This window comes from Ambystoma mexicanum, chromosome 12 (genome assembly GCF_040938575.1).
Source record: "Ambystoma mexicanum isolate Mex_15411 chromosome 12, UKY_AmexF1_1, whole genome shotgun sequence".
Lineage (NCBI taxonomy): Eukaryota > Metazoa > Chordata > Amphibia > Caudata > Ambystomatidae > Ambystoma > Ambystoma mexicanum.
The window spans coordinates 527,992,335-528,013,954 of NC_090936.1; the positions used below are offsets into that span (position 1 = coordinate 527,992,335).

The 21,620-nt window shown below is 44.1% G+C and overlaps 1 protein-coding gene across 1 annotated transcript; it reads left to right on the forward strand.

The window, feature by feature from the left end:
* Window positions 1-17,883: 17,883 nt before the first annotated feature.
* On the forward strand, window positions 17,884-18,819 carry LOC138514513 (olfactory receptor 13A1-like). Its single transcript, XM_069629985.1, has one exon. It carries the CDS (start codon window positions 17,884-17,886, stop codon window positions 18,817-18,819), a length of 936 nt encoding a protein of 311 aa, XP_069486086.1.
* The last annotated feature ends 2,801 nt before the right edge of the window (window positions 18,820-21,620 follow it).

Consider the following 21,620-nt stretch of genomic DNA (forward strand, 5'->3'; position numbering starts at 1 on the left):
TATTCTTCCTTTCCTTTTCCTCCCCCAGAAGCTCACTGTCTCCAGAGCTCTGGTTCTCTCTAGGCTGGACTGCTGCAACAACCACTTTCTAAATCTGCCTTCCTCTACTCTCTGCCCTCTGCATCTCATCCAGAACAGGACTGCAAGACTTGTCCTTGGCCTCAAGCCCAGGGATTCTATCGCTCCAGGACTGAAATCTTTGCACTGGCTCCCAGTGGCTGTGAGGATCAAGTTCAACACCCTCTGCATTGTCCACAAGGCCTTCTCGGGCCTCAATACCTTCAACTCTCTCTTCCTAAATATCTTCCTTCTCAAGCTATTCGCTCATCCGCCTCCAACTCCCTCAGTGTCAGTCGCTTCTCCAAGCAACACGTTGGTGGTAGATCTCTTTCTTCGGCCGGGGCCTCCCTCTGGAACAGCCTCCCTTCCTCCCTGAAACTTGAGGAGAGCCATCTCCGGTTCCGGAAGCATCTCAAAACCTTTCTCTTTGCTTCTGCCTTTTCTCATCCTCTCCCCTGCTGACCTCCTGGCTGATTCGGAATCTGCACTGGTTACCTGGCCATCCTCTGATCCTGGGCCCAGGTCCCTCCCCCACCAGTCACACACTCCTGCACTGCCTGCCTGGCATCCCCCGCACTTGGGGACTGTTTCTGTATCCCTTCAGTCGCACTACCAGCACTTGACACCTGATGTCTGCACTCACCTTTGCACTTGCCACCTGCTGGCCGTTACCTTACTTATTGTTATTATTCTATTCCCATGTACTGCACTGTCCCTTCCCCCTCCACCCCCATGCTTTTCCCCCTCCCCCATCCCATGCACTTCCACGATCTGAATGATACCTGGCCTAGTATGATCATTGTCTATCCTCCCTTTGTTCCCCCTCCCTTGCCTCGTTGCGCCTTGAAACACTTGTGTATAGGTGCATTATAAATGCCATATCATATCATATCATATCATTTCTATTTGTTTAATATTAATATTTATAGCCGCAGCTATAGCACCAGCCAATGAGATGCAGTATTTATAGGCACGGCTAAGGTGAGCAATGACTGGGCTGATTATACTTGCGAATACCGGCTCAATCAGAACAAATGTTAGGAGTTTTAGACACTCAAACTGCATTTTAGTTTTGTGGTGTTCATGCTATTTATGATATGTGTCATCCACATCATCCCAATGCACTCTCACCAGATGATTGATTATCACAGAGGTTCCAATGTTTTGTGACGGTACATTGGATGGACCACGTCTTAGAGTCTTCATGCACAATGTGCACTGTGCATCCTCCGACTCCTTTTTAGAGCAGTGGTGTTTGACCTTGAAATATCTCCAACTGTCTGCAGGGGTTTTTATTCCTGTGGCTTTCTTCCTGGTGGGTGATGGATTGGGGACCCAGATGACATCGTCATCGCTAGTGCTGCTGTTGTCATGGTTAGGCATTTTGAAATGTCCAACTGGTGGATTCCAAAATGGTGGCCAACGGAGCAGGATGTGTGTAAACTGCTCTATCCCCACAGGCCCAAACACTGAAGCAATCACTGCAGGCGAGTAAAGAAAACACCCTTGGAGATTCCCATAAAGAAGACTAATACAGTGAGAAAATCAGGAGTGTCAGCATCACAGCTGGGAAAGAACAGAGCTGGACTTTATCTAGCGACCTCGGCGAGGGAGAATGTTTCACCCGCTTCAGACAAGGAAGAAACATGCAAAAACACCTATACCTTCCGAGGCCAGACACCACAGCGAGACTCCCTGTGGAGTGGATAGGGATCGGAATCAAGCAAATAACCAAGAAGAGTAGAATAGCGGGTACGCCTGGCACGCCACCGCGGGCGGTGATCTTCTTCACGGCTATCCCCTCGGAAGAGGCGCATAGACCTGGAGAAAGCAGGCCTTTAGAAAAGAAAAACATAGGGCTGGGTCATTGAAATAAGTAGACACAGGCCTCCCACACAATGGGCCAATGCTACGGCATGACACTCGAGCGGATCACTGGCACATCACATGGAGCAACATTAACCCTTAAACACCCGCCGGATGAAAAATCGAGTTAAGTCCATTGGAGTTACACATTCAAAATCAGTAGCACCTTCAGGCAAATGTTCCAGGACATCAGGACATCAGGAGCTGAAGAAGCAGCACTCTCAGCTACAGTCGAAATAGCAACAGAACTGAGGTGAGAGCCATTAAGTGTGTGCAAGTGCAAAGAATTCTCTCATTGTAAATCTGACAGCAGTGTAAGCTTTGAAGGTGTGGGGTGGGGGAAAAGATTGACTTAATGGTAGGCCACTGGAACCGTCAAAATACAGTACTGCAATATACGCCGATTCTATGCCAATATAATTAATATTATATGTAAGCACTATTAAATCTCAACCCACAAACAATATTCACTGATCCTTCAAAATCAAATGCATTATTAAAAGAAACCGGAAAACATATATACAATAAGTGCACTCGCTACTGGATCACAATTTCCCATATTTGCTTTTACAAAAAAATATATCAGAGACAACGTGTTGCCTAGAGTCAGTCACTGAACTGTAGGGTTCATTATCTCTGCAGCAAATGTGCAATGTGTGGATTGACCAAGAAACGTACCTGTATCAATATAGGTCTGAAATACCCTTGGACTCAAAAGAGTTTTCAATTTGTGATACACCATATGCTATTTATATGATAGAATGCCCATGTGGCCTGCTTCATTTTGGAGAAACTACAAGTCAAAACACATATGATAGAACATAAAAGTTGTCTGAATTACAGAGCAGTCACACATCCAATGGCGAAACTCGACTGAATCTACAAAAAAATATAATTAGTTTTATTTCACCTTTATAATAAAAGTTAGAGGCAGAATCCAATCAACCATAGCGGCCAAACTTGCAAAACTACAGCAGAAATATATTTTGTTTAACAAAGAGTCACCTTTAAGGGCTGAATGATTGACTAGCAGAATGTTACAAAATACACCTATCTGATTTGTATACTTTATGTGATGAGGTGTCAGAATAATTCAATTCAAGTATCGAAGAAAATAATACATTCAATAATTCCCAGAATATGTGGGTAGCAAAATTATCAATTTAAGTGGATTGCGTTTCCCACCTTTTCTTCTTTATTAATAATTCCGATTTTGCCATCTAAACTAAAATAGAGTGTTAACATCATATATGTGCATCTATGTTGGCATGTTTGGCATGAAATGGTGTCCAGGTTGTGCGATGACATCATCATGCACAGCATCGATGCGCGATGATGCCACAATGTACATCGTTATGCACTTTTTTAGATGTATTTTATTGCCATATTCATTAAATAAAAGGCACAATGTATACTCCCAATACCCTTCCTGTCCTCCTCCCTACCTCCCCTTCCCCCATCCTCAGCAGATGTAGACCAAAGCTCCTCAACACCTTTCCCGCCCAAACCCAAAGGCACTTCAAGTCAGCAACAAGTTCTGAGCTTCTGTGATTGATTAGTTATTGCAGCAGTAATTATGACAGAAGCCCCCGGCCAAACAGTGACCCCCTGCCACTCCTTTCTAGCCCTAGTTCTTCTGTTCGTGGTCCTGTGAGCATCATACAAAATTCTACCCTCTTCCAAAGTTGGGCTATCACCCCAACAACCGCAGTCTTCTCGGATAGCAGGTGGTTAAAATCCTGGCGAAATGTATCACCTGTCAATTCTCTAATCAAGTCGATCACATGTTTGTTGTGGTAGCTGTGCCTTGACAAGAACTTCCCCTCTGATCTTGCTGGATCAGCTTGTAGTTTACAGAATGGTGGATCACACTATCCTGTGAGACAGGCTCCAATCAAGCTTACATATGGAAGAGATGGCCTTGATCTGGCTGTCCTCCTTTTTAAGTGAGTCAGTTTGAAGGTACTTCAGAACAATGTCCCATTACAAAAGAAGCTGGAGAGCAACGAAGTTCCGAACCTTACCAATCCATTCATCTTATGTGAGAGCATCTTTCTGTTTACATGTATGCGCCATCACCAGCATCGCCACCACCATCAAAATAACATATGACTTTCTTTGTGTTTTTGAGGGTAGTTTTCCCAGTGCCCCGCCCAGCCCAAGCATAGCCTCTGCTAGATTGTGCAATATCTGATACGCAAAGATCGTGCTCATTGCTTTACAGATCATATCCCAGAAAGGCTGAGTGGCTGAGCATTCCCACCAGATGTGACTCCACGATCCCAGTTCCATACATCCCCTTCAGCAGAGCGCTGATGTGGTTGGATAGTATCTGTGTAGTTTTTCAGGGGTGAGATGCTTTTGCACCATTATGTTAACCCACATCTCCTGAATCTGGATGACATGCATAAGTTTGGGTGTGTCTGCCCGCAGCGTAGATCAATGTTCCACTTGTAGTGGGTGCCCCATCACAGACTCCCACTGAGCCATGTAAGGCCACGCCTGGTTCTGTGGTCCCTCTGCTACAAACCTATCCAATGCTCATATCAGGTGTTTGTCTCCTGTGTTGGTTGTGACATCTTTCTCTAAGGGAGTGAGTTCCCTGGTGGCCGCGGACCTGACCATTGGATTCAGAAGCCAGTGCCCCAACTGTGACTATCTAAATCTTTCCACCTCTTCGAGCCCAAAGTCCTGTTTGCATTGGTCAAAGAATATCCTGGTCTTCTCACATGTCTGCCAGTTTGTGACACCCAGCCACTTCCCACCTAAAGAAAGCCCCCTTTTACCTCCACAGCGTGAATGGGGGGTTCCTAAACAAGGGCATCAGTGGGGAGGGGAAGGTGGTTAAGGTCACTCACCGAACTCGCCGAACCAAAGCATCCCATGAGTCTCCTACCAGGGCCATTATCCGGCTTAGATACATATTTGCAGGCCTATCCCCCTTATGCTGCCAGAGAACTTCCTCCAATGGTGATTCCACCACTGCCTTGTTCATCTGGCACCAGACCTTCATGCAATTTCCTATGAGCCATTCCTCAATCACTCTAATTTGAGCCGCAAGGTAGTAGAGGTGGATGTTTGGTGCCCCCAATCCTCACTTGCTTTTGGGGGACATTAGTAGTTGCATATCTACCCTGGGTCTCTTATACATCCAGATAAATGACGCCATTTGTTTTTGAAGAGTCCTAACGAAACCCTCGGTACCTGCTACCGGTAGGGCCATAAAGTAATATAGAATCTTAGGCAAAATCACCCTTTGTAACAATGTTTGTCCTCCCCAACCAAGATATAGACAAGGGTCCCAATTCAATGAACAACCAATGCACTTTCTCCATCAGGGGTGGGTAGTTAAACCAGTATATGGAATCCAGTGAGCCAGTGATTTGTACTCCCAAGTACTTAATGCTGTCTTCAGCCCATCTATAAGGCACTGTACTCCACAGCTACTGGACTTTGTCTGGAGGAGTAAACAAATTTAGGAGTTACGATTTATGGATTTTTAGTCCTGCGACAGCCCCAAAGAGACTAAGTTCCTTTGGGATCCCCGGGAGTGCTGTGGCAGGTTCCGTAATCAGAAGGAGCATGTTGTTGGTGAAAACCATGACTTTATGCTCTTCGCCCCCAAAGGACATCCCCCTAATATCCAGAGATGCCCTCATTCTAGCCATAAGTGGCTCCAAATGAATAGTGTATAATAGCGGGAAAAGCGGAAATCCCTGCTTGATAACTGTTGAAACCTGAATCCCCGGCAGAGGTATCCATTAATCGGCAAGCACAGGGAGGGTGTTTGATTATTAGCTATGATCATTGAAAGAAATTTAGACCCAACCCCCATAACTGCCATTGTGTGGAATAGAAACAACCATTCAACACCATCGAATGCCTTCTCGGCGTCCAGTGCAAACATCAATGTAGAGGTTCTGAATTGGTTGACCTTTTCTATCAGATGGCACACCCTTTGGATGTTGGCAAAGGTCTGCCTATAGAAAAAGGTTGATTATTGATGCACACCTCAAATTAAATGGCAATGAAACATACATTTAAGAGATGCTGTAGATTAATTTTAGGTGCGGGGGAGGAACTGAGGCCATGGCACAAGACCCCTGTTGGCAAAGGTCTGCCTATTTCAGCTAAATCCCGATTTGTCAGGATCAATCATTTTAGGGAGGAGTTTCTCCAGGCGCAAAGCTACCACCTTGGTGTACATTTTTGCATCGAGATTAATAAAGGCTATCAGGCGGTATGATCCACATAGTGTGACATCTTTACATGGCGTGGGGAGTATGACCACTTTGGCTTCTTCTTTTATGCACCTCTTTGTTTCCATCCCTACTGAAGGAATTGAACAACAGTCTACACATTGGTCTTATAAAAGATTGCCGGAAAGCCATCTGCGCCCGGGGCCTCTCCCTATGGCAATGCCGCAATTGCTGCCCTTACTTCTTCAGGAGTAATATCCTTATCAAATTGTTCCCTTTCCTGGGGAGTGATCTTTGGTAGGGGGCATTGGGAAAGGTACTATGTTTGAGTTCCCTCCTGAGGGGAATCAGATGAGCATAAAGAGGTATAATATTCCAAAAAGGTAGAGATTATGTCGGGTATAGAGGCGCTATCCACTCCCTTCCCAGTCTTGATTTTAGGGATCGTCCTTGATGCCTCTTTTTTTCTAACCTGTCTTGCTAGGAGGTGATCTGCCTTGTTGGCTTTGATGTAGTACCTCTGCTGGAGGTAGAGAAGCGAGCGCTCTGCAGACCTGGTCTGCAACCCATCCAATCGGCCCCTTATTAGCCTATATTCCTTCCTTAGTGCACTCCCTGTGCTATCCACCAACTTGGCCATTATTTGTTTCAGTTTAGTCCCCAGCTCCTCTTGCAAGAGGCCTAGCTTTCTGTCTTTCTGACATTTCTTTGCAATAAGCTCCCCCCTCATGGTAGCCTTAAATGCATACCACACCACATGGTCCTGTACACTCTCAGTCACATTAAGTGTAAAGAATTTCTCTATCTTGTCCTTTATGTCCTCACATATAACCCTATCCTTGAGACAGTGGTTAGGGAACTACCACAGCCACAAACCTGGTTCACTCCTCCCCATATGTATTGCTATAGTTATGGGCGCATGGTCTGATAGGGTAATAACCCCTAGCTCCTCCACCTCTGTTACCTGTCCCAGAAGCATACTCGAAATCCAGGTGCATTCTATCTTTGAGAAAGATCTGTGGACATGGGAGTAGAATGTTTAGCCATGCAAACTCCCCCTCAGTTCCCTCCAGCAGTCTACCAAAGCCAATTGGTCCATGCGCTCTTTCAGTGAGACAGAAGGCACCACCTGAGTATGAAACAACCTTGCACGCCTATCCGCTCGTGTGTCCCATGCCAGGTTGACATCTCCCACCAGTAGTAAGTACCCTGTGGAGAACCTCTCCAACTTGGTCAGGGTTGCCCATTCAAACACGTGTTGGGGGTATACATTGCTGCTATAGCATATCTCCCACTCTCCCAGTGGAAGGAGAGCAGAAGTTACCTACTCTCACTGTAACCCTCTGTAGCCATGAAAGAGAAGTCTGGTAGGTCTAAAATTGCTATTAACACCCCCTGTCTTCTGAGGGACGTTGGATTGAAACAGATGGCGATGCCCCATGAGTTTCAACTTGTGCTTGTCCCTCCTGCATTTCCTGAAGAGCCACTGTTCCACCTATCTTCTCTGGTCCAGGCTGTTAAACTCCCTGACATTGAAGATGGTCATTTCGAATCACTTCGCCCCACCCATACTCTGCTTGATGCAAGGCTATTACTGCTGTCAAATGTCCACTGTTAGGCTCCTGTAACGCTCACCTGGTATCCACGGGGATGTCACTCAGCCTGTTCTGACCTCTTACGACTTCAAACCCTTCCCTGGAGTCTACTCGACTGGAGACTGGGCCTGAAACACAGGATTGGTAGAGTTTAACTCCCTATTGTCTCTGTGTGCTTGAACCCCTTCTTCCCCGGGGTCCAACCCTTCCCTTTGATCCACAGCTCACCTTGTTTTCTTGGAAAGTGTGCTTTCCGTCCTGCTTTCAGTGCAGGGGCGCGTTGATTGATGTGGCCTCGTTGCTGCCTAGTTACTTCACTGGCAAGAGTCCGACAGGTAAGTATAATGAGTCTTTTGAACAGTTCTCTAACTTCGTTCCTTTCCTTCCTTAGATGATGGCCGGCGTCCGGGGATGGCGACGTGCTGCTGAGATGAGTAGCGCTGAAGGTGAGTGAGAGCGCGATGCGCGATGCAACCCTTTCGTATTTGTATTGAACTGAGTTCTTTTTCTGTGTCTTTTAGGTGCCGCAGTGTTTTCAGCGTGGATGCCGGTTATGAAGAACAAATGCGGTGAGTAAGCACAGTATGCGCACCTCTAGATGTTTCCACGCTAACCTGGAGTGTCTTTTCCCTCTTGTAGATGGATGAGAAGTTCCGGAGACAGAGTTCCCCCAGAGCGAATGGGATTCAGGTAAGAGTTTGAAGCGCGTACAGTCTTTAAAAATAAGTGACGATTTGCTGAATGCTTACTAATGCCTTTTTTCTGTTCTTTTACCTTTTCCTTAGGAAGCGGCGTGCCGGGATGGGAATGACACCGCCGGAGATGCCCGCAGAACAGAAGAAGCGATGAATGATGGGCAGAAGCACCGCAAGGTAAGGCTGTTCCTAACAGTGTTCTTGTTCTTGCAGGAGCTGAGCGCAGAAGAAAGATGCAGGCCTACTGGAGACCAATCCGAACACGGTGAGTGTCACGCTGCAGGTGCAGAAAACACAAAGTATGTTTCTCAGCCTGGGCATGGCTTAAATAGTCTCTGGGTATCCCAGGTGTCTCTGGGCTGAACCACACCCAAAAGACTAGACTGCACATGCAGTTCTGGGAACCGAAATATGTGGAGGCATCCATCTTGTCCCCATAAATGCACTACAAGTCCAATCCCCAATGTTATCCTAAGGGAGTGAGTGAGTCTGGTGCCACAAGCGCCACGTCTGACTCCAAGTGAGTCTTTGAAGGGATGGAAAGGCCCTTGAGGGCCATGTAGGTGATCGTGGCCTGGCTCCATCCTTACATCTTGGAGGGCTGGGGACATGAGGGGCAGGAATCATGACAGCTCCCCCTTCCCTCCTCCCTGCTCATTCCCCCATGTCCCCGACTTCCCAAACACCCTGACCCCCCCAAACCAGTCTGGTTGGGCTCAACCAGCCTCTAACTCCCCCCGGCCCTGCATCCCGGGTGTTGAGCCCTTGTAGTAACCCAGAGAAAACCTGTGTGGGTCCCCCTAGACCAATGTGACTAAACCAAGACAGCTTTTACCCCCAACCCCTCCCTGCGGTCCCCCCACCTGCCTTCCCCCCTCACGCGGCTTACTACCTGGCCTTGTTACCACCCCACCTTTCCCTCAGCATAGCAGATCCTTGTCGGTGACTAGGGGAGGACCATCTGCTCCTTCCCACTTGTTAGGAGATTTGCCCATGCCGGTTGGAGCCCGTTTTTTGGAGCCCTTCACCGAGACCTTTGTCCACTCCCAAATTCTCCTTTTAAGTAGTTCTCTCGCCGGTCTCCGCTCTTGAATTTTATGTCCCTTTTGTTGTCCAGCAGATGCCTATGTTGCCAGTGTTCCGCCAGAATATTTCTCCTTTACGTGAATTGTTTCTCAATGTTTATTGTTTCACCTCCTTCCATGTGACCAACCACTATGCTTGAACTGGAAATGTCTAACAATCCCACTCACTCAGTCACAACACATGCACACGTTTATCTTATTGCGTCACCCATTATACATGTATGCTATGATGATAAACACAACTGCTTCATTCTCGCATCGGTGTACCATTATCACAATAATTCTGAATACTCACATTGGAACACTTGTCACTACTCACCTGGCTTCCAATTACACTGTGTTATGTTCACTTACCACAATGTACATTACATCCTGTACAATTACGACAGCCTTGAAAAAGACCATTGTTGGGTCAAAACACATGTCGGCGTATGTGTTTAATTGAAGTGACAAGACTCCTCATTATTTGCTCAAAGGCACAATTTTGCAAATCAATAATAGCAAAATCTCTGATCGAGCACCTTGTTGAAACGGTTTTTAGCCAAAACCCATATCCTAACAGCTTCACTAGTGATGAGACAGTTTCAACAATGAGTTTACAACCTTGTTGTTTAATGCTCTAGATACCCATGATCAATCCTCTTCTCTCAAAGTAGCTTTAGATGGAGGGAGCAATTCAATATGCCACCCTGAATCCGTATGATCTTTTATCGCTATTACCACGTCCTGGAATATATTAACCTGATCTAAGTTCCCTATATTCCCATAGATCTATTCAATCTGGGAGCAAATGATGTATTATCATATCCCAGCTGTCTTTATGGGAATGATTCTCTTAGAATGATATCATAAACTATTGCAGAGGATATGTCCATGGTAACCAAGTCTAATCTCTCACCCTCAATACATTCGACCCTTACTATATCCCTAGAGGATATAGTACTTAGATTAGGTATTTCAGTAAACAGGGCCAGTACATTTGTTTGATTCAGGTGTACAGGGCAAGTATCACATAATATGTACTCCAATAGTATTTTTTGGGGGCGACTTGTGATACTTGTTGCCATTCATAAAAGTGATTTTAGCCACAACATTTCAAAACCTGTGACCCAGAAACCGGTTCTTTCCATGACTCATTAGTTGAGGACAGAGTACCTTGTAACACACTAAATGGTATTAGATTTTAATCTCGTCTCATAATTAACACATGGAAAATGGGACTCTGATGACCCCTTTCCTCTATTTTTTCTGATAATGGATCTTTAGTCGATGTCAATGCAATTTTATGTGATAACTCAATATCATGGCTCTGTGTCAAGGAGGACTTATTTTGAGGGAATCACTTACAGTGATACCAGCAGTTTGCAATGATTTAGAACAGAATAACGTATGTTGTTCATGCTGCTCTGCAACATTAAAGCTAACTCTGACTGTAATTTCTCCCCCAGATCTTGAATCAGTAGCTTAATGTCCTTGTCTTTGTGAACATTTAATTCCAAAGATACTCTTGCCTCATGACCGCCAGACCCCGGAGTAACTGCCTCATTTCCCATGTTGCAACTTGCAGGTGCTGCCTAAATAATCTCAGGACCACCTCCCCTCTATCAGTTTTTTACATTTCTCATAAATGTCCTAGATGAACTATCCTTATTTATTTTGCACTTCATGATTTTTGTTTTCTTCAATTGTTTCCCTGATACTTTATTTGTATAAAAGATCACTGGGATTGACACATGAGACTTATCCGAGGCAGTACTCATACTATTTGTCTTTTGTAGCTCCCCCTCATCCTTCTGAGTTTTAGTTATATCAATAAGGATAGGCCTCAAAACCACCTGAGTTTCCATAATGTCAACAATCGGGTCTGTTGTAGCAGGAGAAGCAACATAGTCCACCTTCTTGAAAAAATGCGCTAACGGCCCAACTAGAGACTCATTCCCCATGACGCTCTCATTACAGTTACACAGTTACCTTGATTGTGTAGATTCAAGATTGCAGTCACATTTTGCAACCGTACTAGTGAGGGTATAGTGTCCACCAAGTTTTGAAAAAAGCAGTAACATATTTTGCTACCACCCCAGACACACCAGCTTTTGAAGTTTTATCAAGCTTTTTAGCAATTGTTCTCAGCAATAACAAATGCAATTTTACCTCAGAGTGGATCTTCTCATATAATGCTACAAGGTCTGTTAAAATACTGTTCAGAGCAATTATGGCAGAGGAATCACTATTTTGTGGTTGTCTCAGCAACGATGCTAACTCACCTCCTCGATAAGAATGTGCCGAAGAAACAGATGAGCACTTGCTATCCTCACTGTCCAACTCTTCAAAAATGGGAGGGGTATCAATATAATGATCACTGTATTTGACTTGTATTTATATGCAATATTCCACATCTGAAACGGAAATCGATCATGCATTGGCTCCTCACTCCTTTCCCCAATGTCTTGCTTAGATCTTAAATCCTTAAGCACCAATTCAAAGAAGGAGGTAATCTTTGCGGTTACTTCATTTTCCCTTCCTTCTTTTATCCGGGTGCCTAACCCACATGTGGATGGGACCTGGCAACCTTCTACCAGGTCACCTAACCAAATAGTGTTTGTAACTAAGTCAACAAGGGTAGAGCCTGGCAAAGGGAGCACCAGTGCCATTTCAAATTAGAGGAAAAAGGAACTGAGGTGGATGCACTTACCACACAATCTTTACTTCTCAGTTCGTATATTTGTACTGCACCTCTGAGAGAAACTGGCATGTCAGTGGGTTCAGAAAACAGTGACTCTCACCTTATTCTGCTTAATTGCTGAACTGCTGATCTGCACTTCAGAGCACTTCCGTGCCAAGCAGGGTTTAAATGAGTTCCCTGCTAATTCCTGGCTGCTGCATAGAACATGGTCACCGTAACAGAAAAAGGACTCCCATTAGTCTACAACATGCCGGCACTCCAGAGAACAATGCTGGTACAGCTAACCTTAAAGCAGTCACTCCGTGCAGCGACTCCAGCCGAACTGCACTTCAGAGCACTTCCGTGCGCTTGGGCACCAAGCAGGGTTTAAAAGAACTCCCTGCTACTTCCTGCTGGCACATAGAATATGGTCACCATAACCGAAAAAGGACTCCCAGTAGTCCACAACACACTGGCACTCCGTCGAACAATGCTGGGACTACAAACTTTAAAGCAGTCACGACATACAGCAACTGCTGCTGAACTACACTCATGAACACTTCCACTTTTGTCATTACATTTGCACTATTAGCACTGTGATATGCATATGGGTTTTTTATGTTGCAATGGTCCACCACAGAAACATGAAGATGGTATTTTTTCCCATTCTATTCATGCAATGGCTAAGAACTTATCCAAAGGGAAATTTAATCTATGCATCTGATAAAAAGATGTACATGATTTCTTGGTTGATTTGTACATCATTTGCAAATCCTGTAAAACAAATGTTGAAAGATTGTGTGGCTAAGGAACCTGTAATGAAATATTGTATGCTAATTATTGGAGTTCACTATTAATAGACTATAAACTGTACACCAAAAACTGGGTCATTAATTAGAGTTGTCTCCCGGATTAATGTCTACTTTTTGTAAGAAAGACAGAAACATTTTGGTGTGTGAATATACATGTGATGTTTCATATGTAAAAAGAATTCAGGTATTTAACTGGTACTTTACTATATATATGTAAGATTGTCCGTAGGATTTTGTTTAGATTGATATATTGTTTCTTCATATATGTTATGTTGCATGTCCGTTTTGGTGGTAGACACATTAACTTTTGACGTAGATTTTTTAAATTGAGAACTGTGTTTCAAAATAAAAGAATTGATTAATAAAAGGAGCGACACTCACCACTGTTTACATAAAACATGTTTTTTTATATTAGTTGCTCTTGACCAAACCTCAGTGTTGATAATTACATTCTCATAATCCAGGTTATAGGGTGAAGTCCTAGAGTCTTTCGTGTAAACGGACATATCCTGATGTGCCCCAATTTGCTTAAACTTATGTACAGTTGTATGGGCCTCATAACAGTGGCATTGGTGGTGTTGCATTTTTAACACTGGACTTAGATGGTGATGTTGCATTTTTAACACTGGATTTAGGAAAGGGTGTAGGCTGTGAGCTGGGTTTGAACCTCTCCTTCAGTATCGTTTGTGTAGCGTCCAAAAGCACCTAAAATAGCCTATACTTGGAGAAAGATGTTAATAGTTTTACAAAGCCTAATTTTGAAACTTAAGCCCATAAGATAGCTCATCGAGTAGAGAGCTCGCTGCTGTGATTTATGTGCGATCTGCAGGCCCCAGGTTAGAATCCCGGCAACGCCAACTCGGCCGTTCATCCTTCTGAGGTCGATAAATGAGTCCCAACTTCGGTTGGGATGATAGATGTATGTAAATATGTTCTATGTATTGTGCTTTGGCGAAAGTCTATATAAATAACAAATCATTATCGTAAGCAAAGGTATGGTTGGCTAGAAAGAAGAAGCACATAGGATTAACATCTTAACACAGGACGCCCTGGAGAGTCAGCAATCTTTTTTTTGTATGTTTCATATTAGGGAATCAAACAACCTCATGGCACCCGTAGCCTCCTGGCAGGGGCCTGTTAGAGGTAGTTGTAAAGACCGGATGGGGGCGTCTGTACCCCTGCTCTCTAAATGGCAGAGGAGAGACACAGAACAACCCAGAAAAGAGTCTCTATTATTGGTAATGTAGTCGAGCAATCAAGGCTTAGCTCTCAGCAGGTGATGTGGGCTGGTTCTTAAGTACACTGTAGTTCCCAAGCACCCACAAAGGAATGACCACACACTATGTAAGTGAAAACACAGTCTTCATATAAATAAGATTCAAGGTTATATACACAATCACAATAACTCACTTTGTGCTCCGACAATTCTAAAATGGTAAATATGTACAGTTCTAGGTAGTACCAATATTACTCTGCTTCCATTAAAATGCATCAACTGTACTCATTTCAAATAGCATACGAATCAACACAGCAAAACAATATCAACCATAGGCATAGGAGGAAAACAAGTTGTTTACAGTTGGCAGAATACTGGGCCCCTACCACTAGGCCCAGTTCTGTATGAGGATCCCCCCCACCTGGGCAACCAGTAAATAAAGATGTACTACAAGCCCAGTCTATACATTGTCTATTAGAGTCTTATCTCCTTCTATAAAAGTTCTACTGCCTCAAACCACCGGGTTTCGTAGAGTTCTTCGGTGAGTCGTCGACAGGCCCTTCTTGAGCGCACCCCCTTAAAGGCAGGGGCCGCAGGTCATCGAGATTCGGTGAAGAAAGAGGTAAACGTGGTTGTGGAGGCAGCAGCTTCGATCTTTGCGGGGCTTTTTTGAGGAAAGCTTGTGAACATCCTGTGCAGAAGAGGCGTGCAGTGCACCTCGATGACGAGTGTTTGTTGCTGCAAAGAGGCAATGAAGAACTTTGGCCCAGCAAGGGCGTTGGGTCGTCGGCGTCTGGCATTGACGAAGGGGATGTGACCACGGCTGCCTTCAGTAGCTTCGTCAGAGTCTCTGAGGTCTTCGGGGGGCGGGAAACCCACCAGTGGATTCTCCTCAGTCGTCGGTGACCTTGTCTTTCTCCAGCAGGATGAAAACGGTGGACAATAATGAACAAGGGAGTCCTTGGATCAAATGTCTTAGGCAAAGGGAGCACTGCGGCTCTGGTCGGTGACGGCAGTTGGTGACAGCGGTCAGCGACGGTGGACGGCTGTCCGGTGCTTCTCTTTGGTCTCCTCGGCGGTCCCCTTCTCTGGACGGCAGCCTTTCGTAGGTTTGTCTACCATGGAGCTTTGGCAAAGATCAGCTGGTGAGCGATGGTCCCTTGTAGTTCGAGAAGAGGTCTCCTATCCAGGTCCTCTCTTGGATCAGTTCTTGAAGGCACAGCAGCTTTCAGATTGCAACAAAGGGAACAGCGGTTCACCTTCTTCTTCTGGCTCGGCTTCGAGAGTATGCATCAAGTATCAACTTCAGCTTCTGAATGGTTTCTAGCAGTGAGAGACCCCCAGATATACTGTTTGGACTCTCATTCATTCTACTGGGTTACACTCAGGTAACCAATCACTCAGAAGGGCATTCAGCAGTCAGGCAGCCAATCAGGCTTACAGTGCATTCAGGCCATTCTCCTCCCTCTCAGACACTCACAACAAGGAATGTGTATTGGGAAATGTACCCAGCCATTCAGCACTACACATTGCATTCATACCAGTTTCGGGCAGGGCTGGCTCAGTCGTTGTGTCACATACAAGAAACTAGACACCCATAACAAGAAGTGCATATTGGTCATCCACTCCAATAACCAAGGTCCCACCCCAAGGGTGTGCCCACAACATACAGTCACTGGGAAGGCTCCAGCCAGTCTGGCCTGGATTTCCCCCACAATAACATATATGGAACTTCCACCCAACAGCCAGTCAGGGGGAAGGGACAGAGTAAGGGCTTCCCAGAACTTTGGGAAAAGTAAGGTAACAGGCGATAGAAAGCAAGAGGCCACAGGGGCCATCTTGTTTCCCATCAGGAATCAATGGATTCCAATGGCAGGGCCTGGGTATCCCAAAATGGAGGGCATTCAGAACACCTGTCAAATTCAGCATGGAGCTGCCACCAGCCCATACCCTGCTCTGTGGGCCACACACAGGTGCCCAGAAACATACACTAGGAGTTGAGGGTTGTACTCCCACCCATGGGAGCCACTAGAGAATCTCAAGTGTCTGTTCACCACAACCAAAAAGAGGAAGAGTCTCACCGCCAGGAGTCCCACATGAACTACTGTGCAGAAAACAAGTCAGAACATACATGATAAAGCAATAAAGGACAAGGATATGGAGGCCCTGTCCCTCCAATGCATTTCCAGCATCACAGTAGTCAATCTAGGGATGACAATGTCTGCGTTTAGAATCAAAAAACGACTAACGGCATCTTTCTTGTTACCTGTACAAACAGCAGCAGAATGTTTTAATAGATATAATTATGACATACTGCTTGATTGAAATGTGTGCTACCGTTTGGAAGCCACATCAAGTAGGGAATGAAACATATGTCAATACAGCCGAATTTTCCAATTTCTACTGTGTGGTTTGCTAGTGACTACATTGGTACATGTTTGGAGGAGCACGTATCCTAATCATCCATTGACAGTGAACCACAGAAGAGGTTTGTAGGATCAAAGGATAGGGGTCAGCAGTCGAGAACAATCCCATTATAACTGGGCTGCTGTAATTGGGGATCATGAAGTTGGTGAGCTGTTGGGGTTTTATGATTTGCTTTCTTGGGCGAGGAAGCAGTATATGATGGGTGGTCTGTGGCTCACTATCAATGGGTGATGAGGAGAAGTGCTCCTCTAAACATGTACCCAACACTTTATCACAGAGGTCCACAGTTCAGAGTTTTAACAGTAAAAGGTGTGCACTGTGGAGTTTGTGGTGCCTTCTTAGCAGATCCACTGTGAAGGCTGGCAAACAGGCTGCTTGCATATTCAGTGACCGTTCATTTGCGAGAGTGTCTAATGTAAGCAGAACATCACTTAAAAAATGAGCACGTCTTATTTTAAAATTCATCATCTGCACGCACTTTATATCACTCCATTTTGCAAATTAACATATAGGTGCTCTCTGTGATGTGTGTCCCTATTTGTATGCGCCCTTGCCTTTGCAGCATTGCATGTCTTAGTAAATGTGTATTTGTGTTTTGAAAAGGATCAGTCTCTGGACCATTGTACTCTTTGCATTATGCATTTCAAATGCGTATGCTATTATAATGCCCACCTGCATGCAGTCAGGCAGAACATATCCTCGTGTTCACCTGAGTTCCCTTACTGTACAGTTGTCATTGGCTTCTTGGTCCCACTCAGCCTTAATCAGGTGCTCGGGTCATCCCTGTGTTATTCAGTTGATCTATTATGAAGTATAATTTTGAAATAGTGATTTTGAAGTGATATGTCCTAGCCTTGATGTACACAAATACATCTCTAACAAGCTACGCTCACATGTTATCTAGAGTACAGCAAAATGCCCAGTTGGCTGTCATCATCTCCAGAACCCCCAGTGCCCTATTTACCAACTAGAATTTTAAAAGGATAATTTTGATCACTCTTAGATCTCAGCAATGTATATGTCAATGTACATGAAATGCAGTCACTAGTTTTGAAAATTATTCTTTACCTTGAAGAACTGAAAAGGTGTGAGTGGTTTAAAAGATAAAGCACATCTTGTTCATCTCCAAGCAAGAAATGAGTTGACAATATGTAACAATATTTTGTCATGAGGTCCCTAGCTTTCCCCACACAGCAATGACCTATATCAACACCTGTGTCATTTCTTTCAGATATTCAAATGACTCCTCAAATGTCAAGTGAAGGGATGAATCAGACCCCTGCCTCTGAGTTCTTCATGTTGGGCTTCTCAGGTCACCCACAGCTACAGTCCACGTTTTTCACTTTGTTTTTTCTGGTCTACGTGATGGCTCTGTTTGGCAACCTTTCGATCATCATTACAATAGGTGCAGATGCACGCCTGCATACACCCATGTACTTCTTCTTGGCCAACCTCGCCATCTTGGACATATCTTGCACTTCCTCCACCATCCCCAAGATGCTGGAGAACCTAATCTCAGAGACAAAGTCCATATCCTACGGAGGCTGTATCACACAACTTTTCCTGCTGTCATCGGTTTTGGGCACAGAGCTGCTCCTTTTGACACTAATGGCCCTTGACAGGTATGTGGCAATCTGCATCCCTCTTCGATATGGAAGCATAATGAAAATGAGGTTCTGTGTCTTCATAATGGGTATCATTTGGTTTTGTGGGTTGCTGAATTCCAGTATCCACACTGGACTCATCACAAGGCTGTCTTTCTATGGCAGGATTGTACTGGACCACTTTTTCTGTGAAATCCCACCAGTCCTCAAAGTCTCTTCCTCTGACACCCGTATAAATGATATTGTGATACTTGTTGCTGATGTGTTTCTTGGAATGTTCTGCTTTTTTCTTACTTTGCTGTCTTACATGAATATACTGTCCTCTGTTTTAAAAATTAGCTCAGTTGCCAACAAAAGGAAAGCCTTCTCCACTTGTACCTCTCACCTCCTGGTCGTTATCATGTTCTATGGAGGCGTTATCTACACATATGTGCGGCCAGTTCTTAATGTTGCAGGGGATAAGGACAAGGTGGTGTCTGTTATATATGCTGTGGTGGCGCCAGCACTGAACCCAATAATCTACAGCCTGAGGAACCAGGAGGTGAAAGAAGCCCTCATCAGAGCTTTCTCCAGAAAAATATTTTCTTTAAGAATGTGACATGAAATGGCTGCAGGAATGATTATTAAGACAAGACTCGTTCTAATTTATTGAACTTGTTTGTGGGAAGGAAACCCATCTTTAAAATGACTCTGTTATAAAGAATATGCACATGTTCAATCGTCTGTGCCATTTAGACTACCAAGAAACGTATGCGTACGTGCATATGTAGGTATGCATGGGTGTTTTCATTGGATTTATATGGAGTTTATAAAGAGTGAACCGCTGGGAAGCAATGAAGTGCTGTTCATGGGAATGAAGCCAAGGTATTGCGTCAGGATGTGTGGCTAGCAGAGCCGCTGGAATGGGTGGAAGCGTCAAAAAAAGGAGGAGTTCCAGGGGGAGAAGTAGGCCTAAATCGAGTGATGAGCAATTAGTAAGATGAAAATAAAACAAAAAGTGTCTAAACTTGAAGACACTCCCGTCTCCTGCACACCTTACATACTGAAATAAATCAGTCTATTTTCAGAGCATTTAAACTTTTATATACAGAAATATCAGGTTAAAATGTAAATAACAGCATATATTCGCTTGAATCCAGAAAAACAGATATCATATGGCTTCACATATGGCCAGCATGGAAATCAGAACAAAACAGATAAAGAAATGTACTCCCAACGTTGGAATACAGCTTCAAGCTCTACGCGGTTCGGGGAATAACCCCTTCTTCAGGAGCAGAAGATCTGCAAATACAGATATATACAGAGTTAACACTCATCTCATGGTTCACTCAAAGTTTCACCTGCCTAAACAAATTCTACAAAAGCTGTTCATTAAATGTCATGTCTACACACATATACACACATTACTTTCTGCAATTAGTAAGATGCTCTTTGAAGAGTAGGGTCTTCAGACCCTACCTGAAATGAAGGATGGAGATGTCTAGTCTGATCTACATTTGTAACATGTTCTTTAGACTGTGTGCGTAGCAGTAAAAGGCCAGTTTACTACTTTCCCCCCGTGTTTAGCTATTTGTTTTGATCCTGATCATGTTGTGGCTTCTGGTGCTGTGTTGCACTTCAGAGATAATGCATTTCTCATCCAGGTAGTGGGATGTTTTGATTGAGGCTGCTTTGTAGGTGATACAGCCTGTTTTAAACATGATGAGTGCTTAGAGAGGTAGCCAGTCCAGCTCATTGAGGTTTGGGGTGATGTGGATGAATTTTCTAAATCCTATGGTGAGGTGTTGTGCAGTGTTTTTTATATTTTTCAGAGGCGCCGGGGTGCCATCTTGGACCGCTGCGAGAAGGTTATTGCTATCATTCAGGTGCAAGACGTGCAGGGAGACATGTATGTAAAGAACTAATATTCTGAAACTCAAGGTAGGAATGAAAGGCTTGACGTGTGCATGAATTTGAGCAAGAGCTATGCTGTTTTTGTCGTGTGTTGATCTTTGAAATCCTCAATAGTATAACAAACAAATGTTCTCACAAAGAAAACTGAGGATGCCAAGAATAGTAAAGTAGTGAAGACAGCAACCGTTAGAGAAGATAGACAATGTTATGTCAACCTATAGACTTGAATTCCCTTAGAGATGCCACTTCATATCAAAGGTTTGCAATGATGTGAAAAATGCGAAAAGACCACATTTCACAAGCAGATAATACAAACCACTACAGCGAATAAGGACCCTTCTTCCACCCCACTACAAAGATAACAACCCACCAAACAGACTTCTTTCTACGGTTTGACTGCAGCAAAACAAGGAGTCACATTTATGCAATACATGTGCTAGATCCCAAATTCCTCACCTACAAACGGGCACATCCTGTGCATAACCATATTAGCCTACATCATGAATCCACTGCCTCCAACCTTCGCAAGGGGATGAAAGTCTTGCTCTCATGCATCTGACTCGCCCCCCTCTCAGACCGTAGTGCTTTACAAACATGCTAACATACAAAGAGTCAACATCACGTTTGTTAAGTCGTCAAGTCAATACACAGAAGGCTGTGGCGAGAAAGAGACATGCTAGAGCTGGAGCAAGCACGTTTGGATAGAAGGAACATGCAAGGAAGGACATTTAAATATTAATGGTGGTGCGTGGTGTTGGGTTATTCAGACTGGGGTGGATAGTTCCTGAGGGGGGACCAGGATTATAAATGATTCATGGGTGTGTCATTACGAGTGATACAGGTTTTCAGCATGGGGGACTACATCCTCAAATTAGCACTAGTGACCAAGTGCATTGAGAGAGCACAAAATAAGTAAGGGTGTGTGGGGCGGTTTTACAGCCAAGAAGTTGTTTATAATAATGTGCTGAAATGATGCGTTTTGCAGCACTTTCTTTTTAGGAAAAGTGTGCAATATGCTATATAATTTAGAATTGGTTCCGTAGGAAAACACATAATAAATACAGCCAGTAAATGTAATGATTCAAGGCCACAAAACCAAAAAGGAGGTAGAGCTGCTACTGCCTAGGTTCATCACCAATATTTGTCAATGAATGAAACAAAACAAGTAATTTACATTGGGGAACCTGGTATGTTAGTACTAATGGATTGAATCCCTTAATTCATAACCCATGGAATTGTCCAGAAGGGAAAAAGAAACTCACACACATCAAAGACTGTGGATATACATAATTTGTATTGAGACGAAAACATCAAAACGCAATTGTGACCAAAAACATCAAAAAGCAATTGTGAAAGTATACATATAGCAGAATACAATATTCTGAACACAGACAAATGGTGAAAACAAAATTTGAAATCATCTTCAGTACATGATTAGTTTGCAATATGTGGCATAACCCGAGAGGGAAAGGTACATAGATTGCTTGAAATGCAAAACTTAACCCA

What these genes read in the sequence shown, in the direction of transcription:
- LOC138514513 (XM_069629985.1), top strand. Translation starts at nt 17,884, where the DNA reads ATGAATCAGACCCCTGCCTCTGAGTTCTTCATGTTGGGCTTCTCAGGT.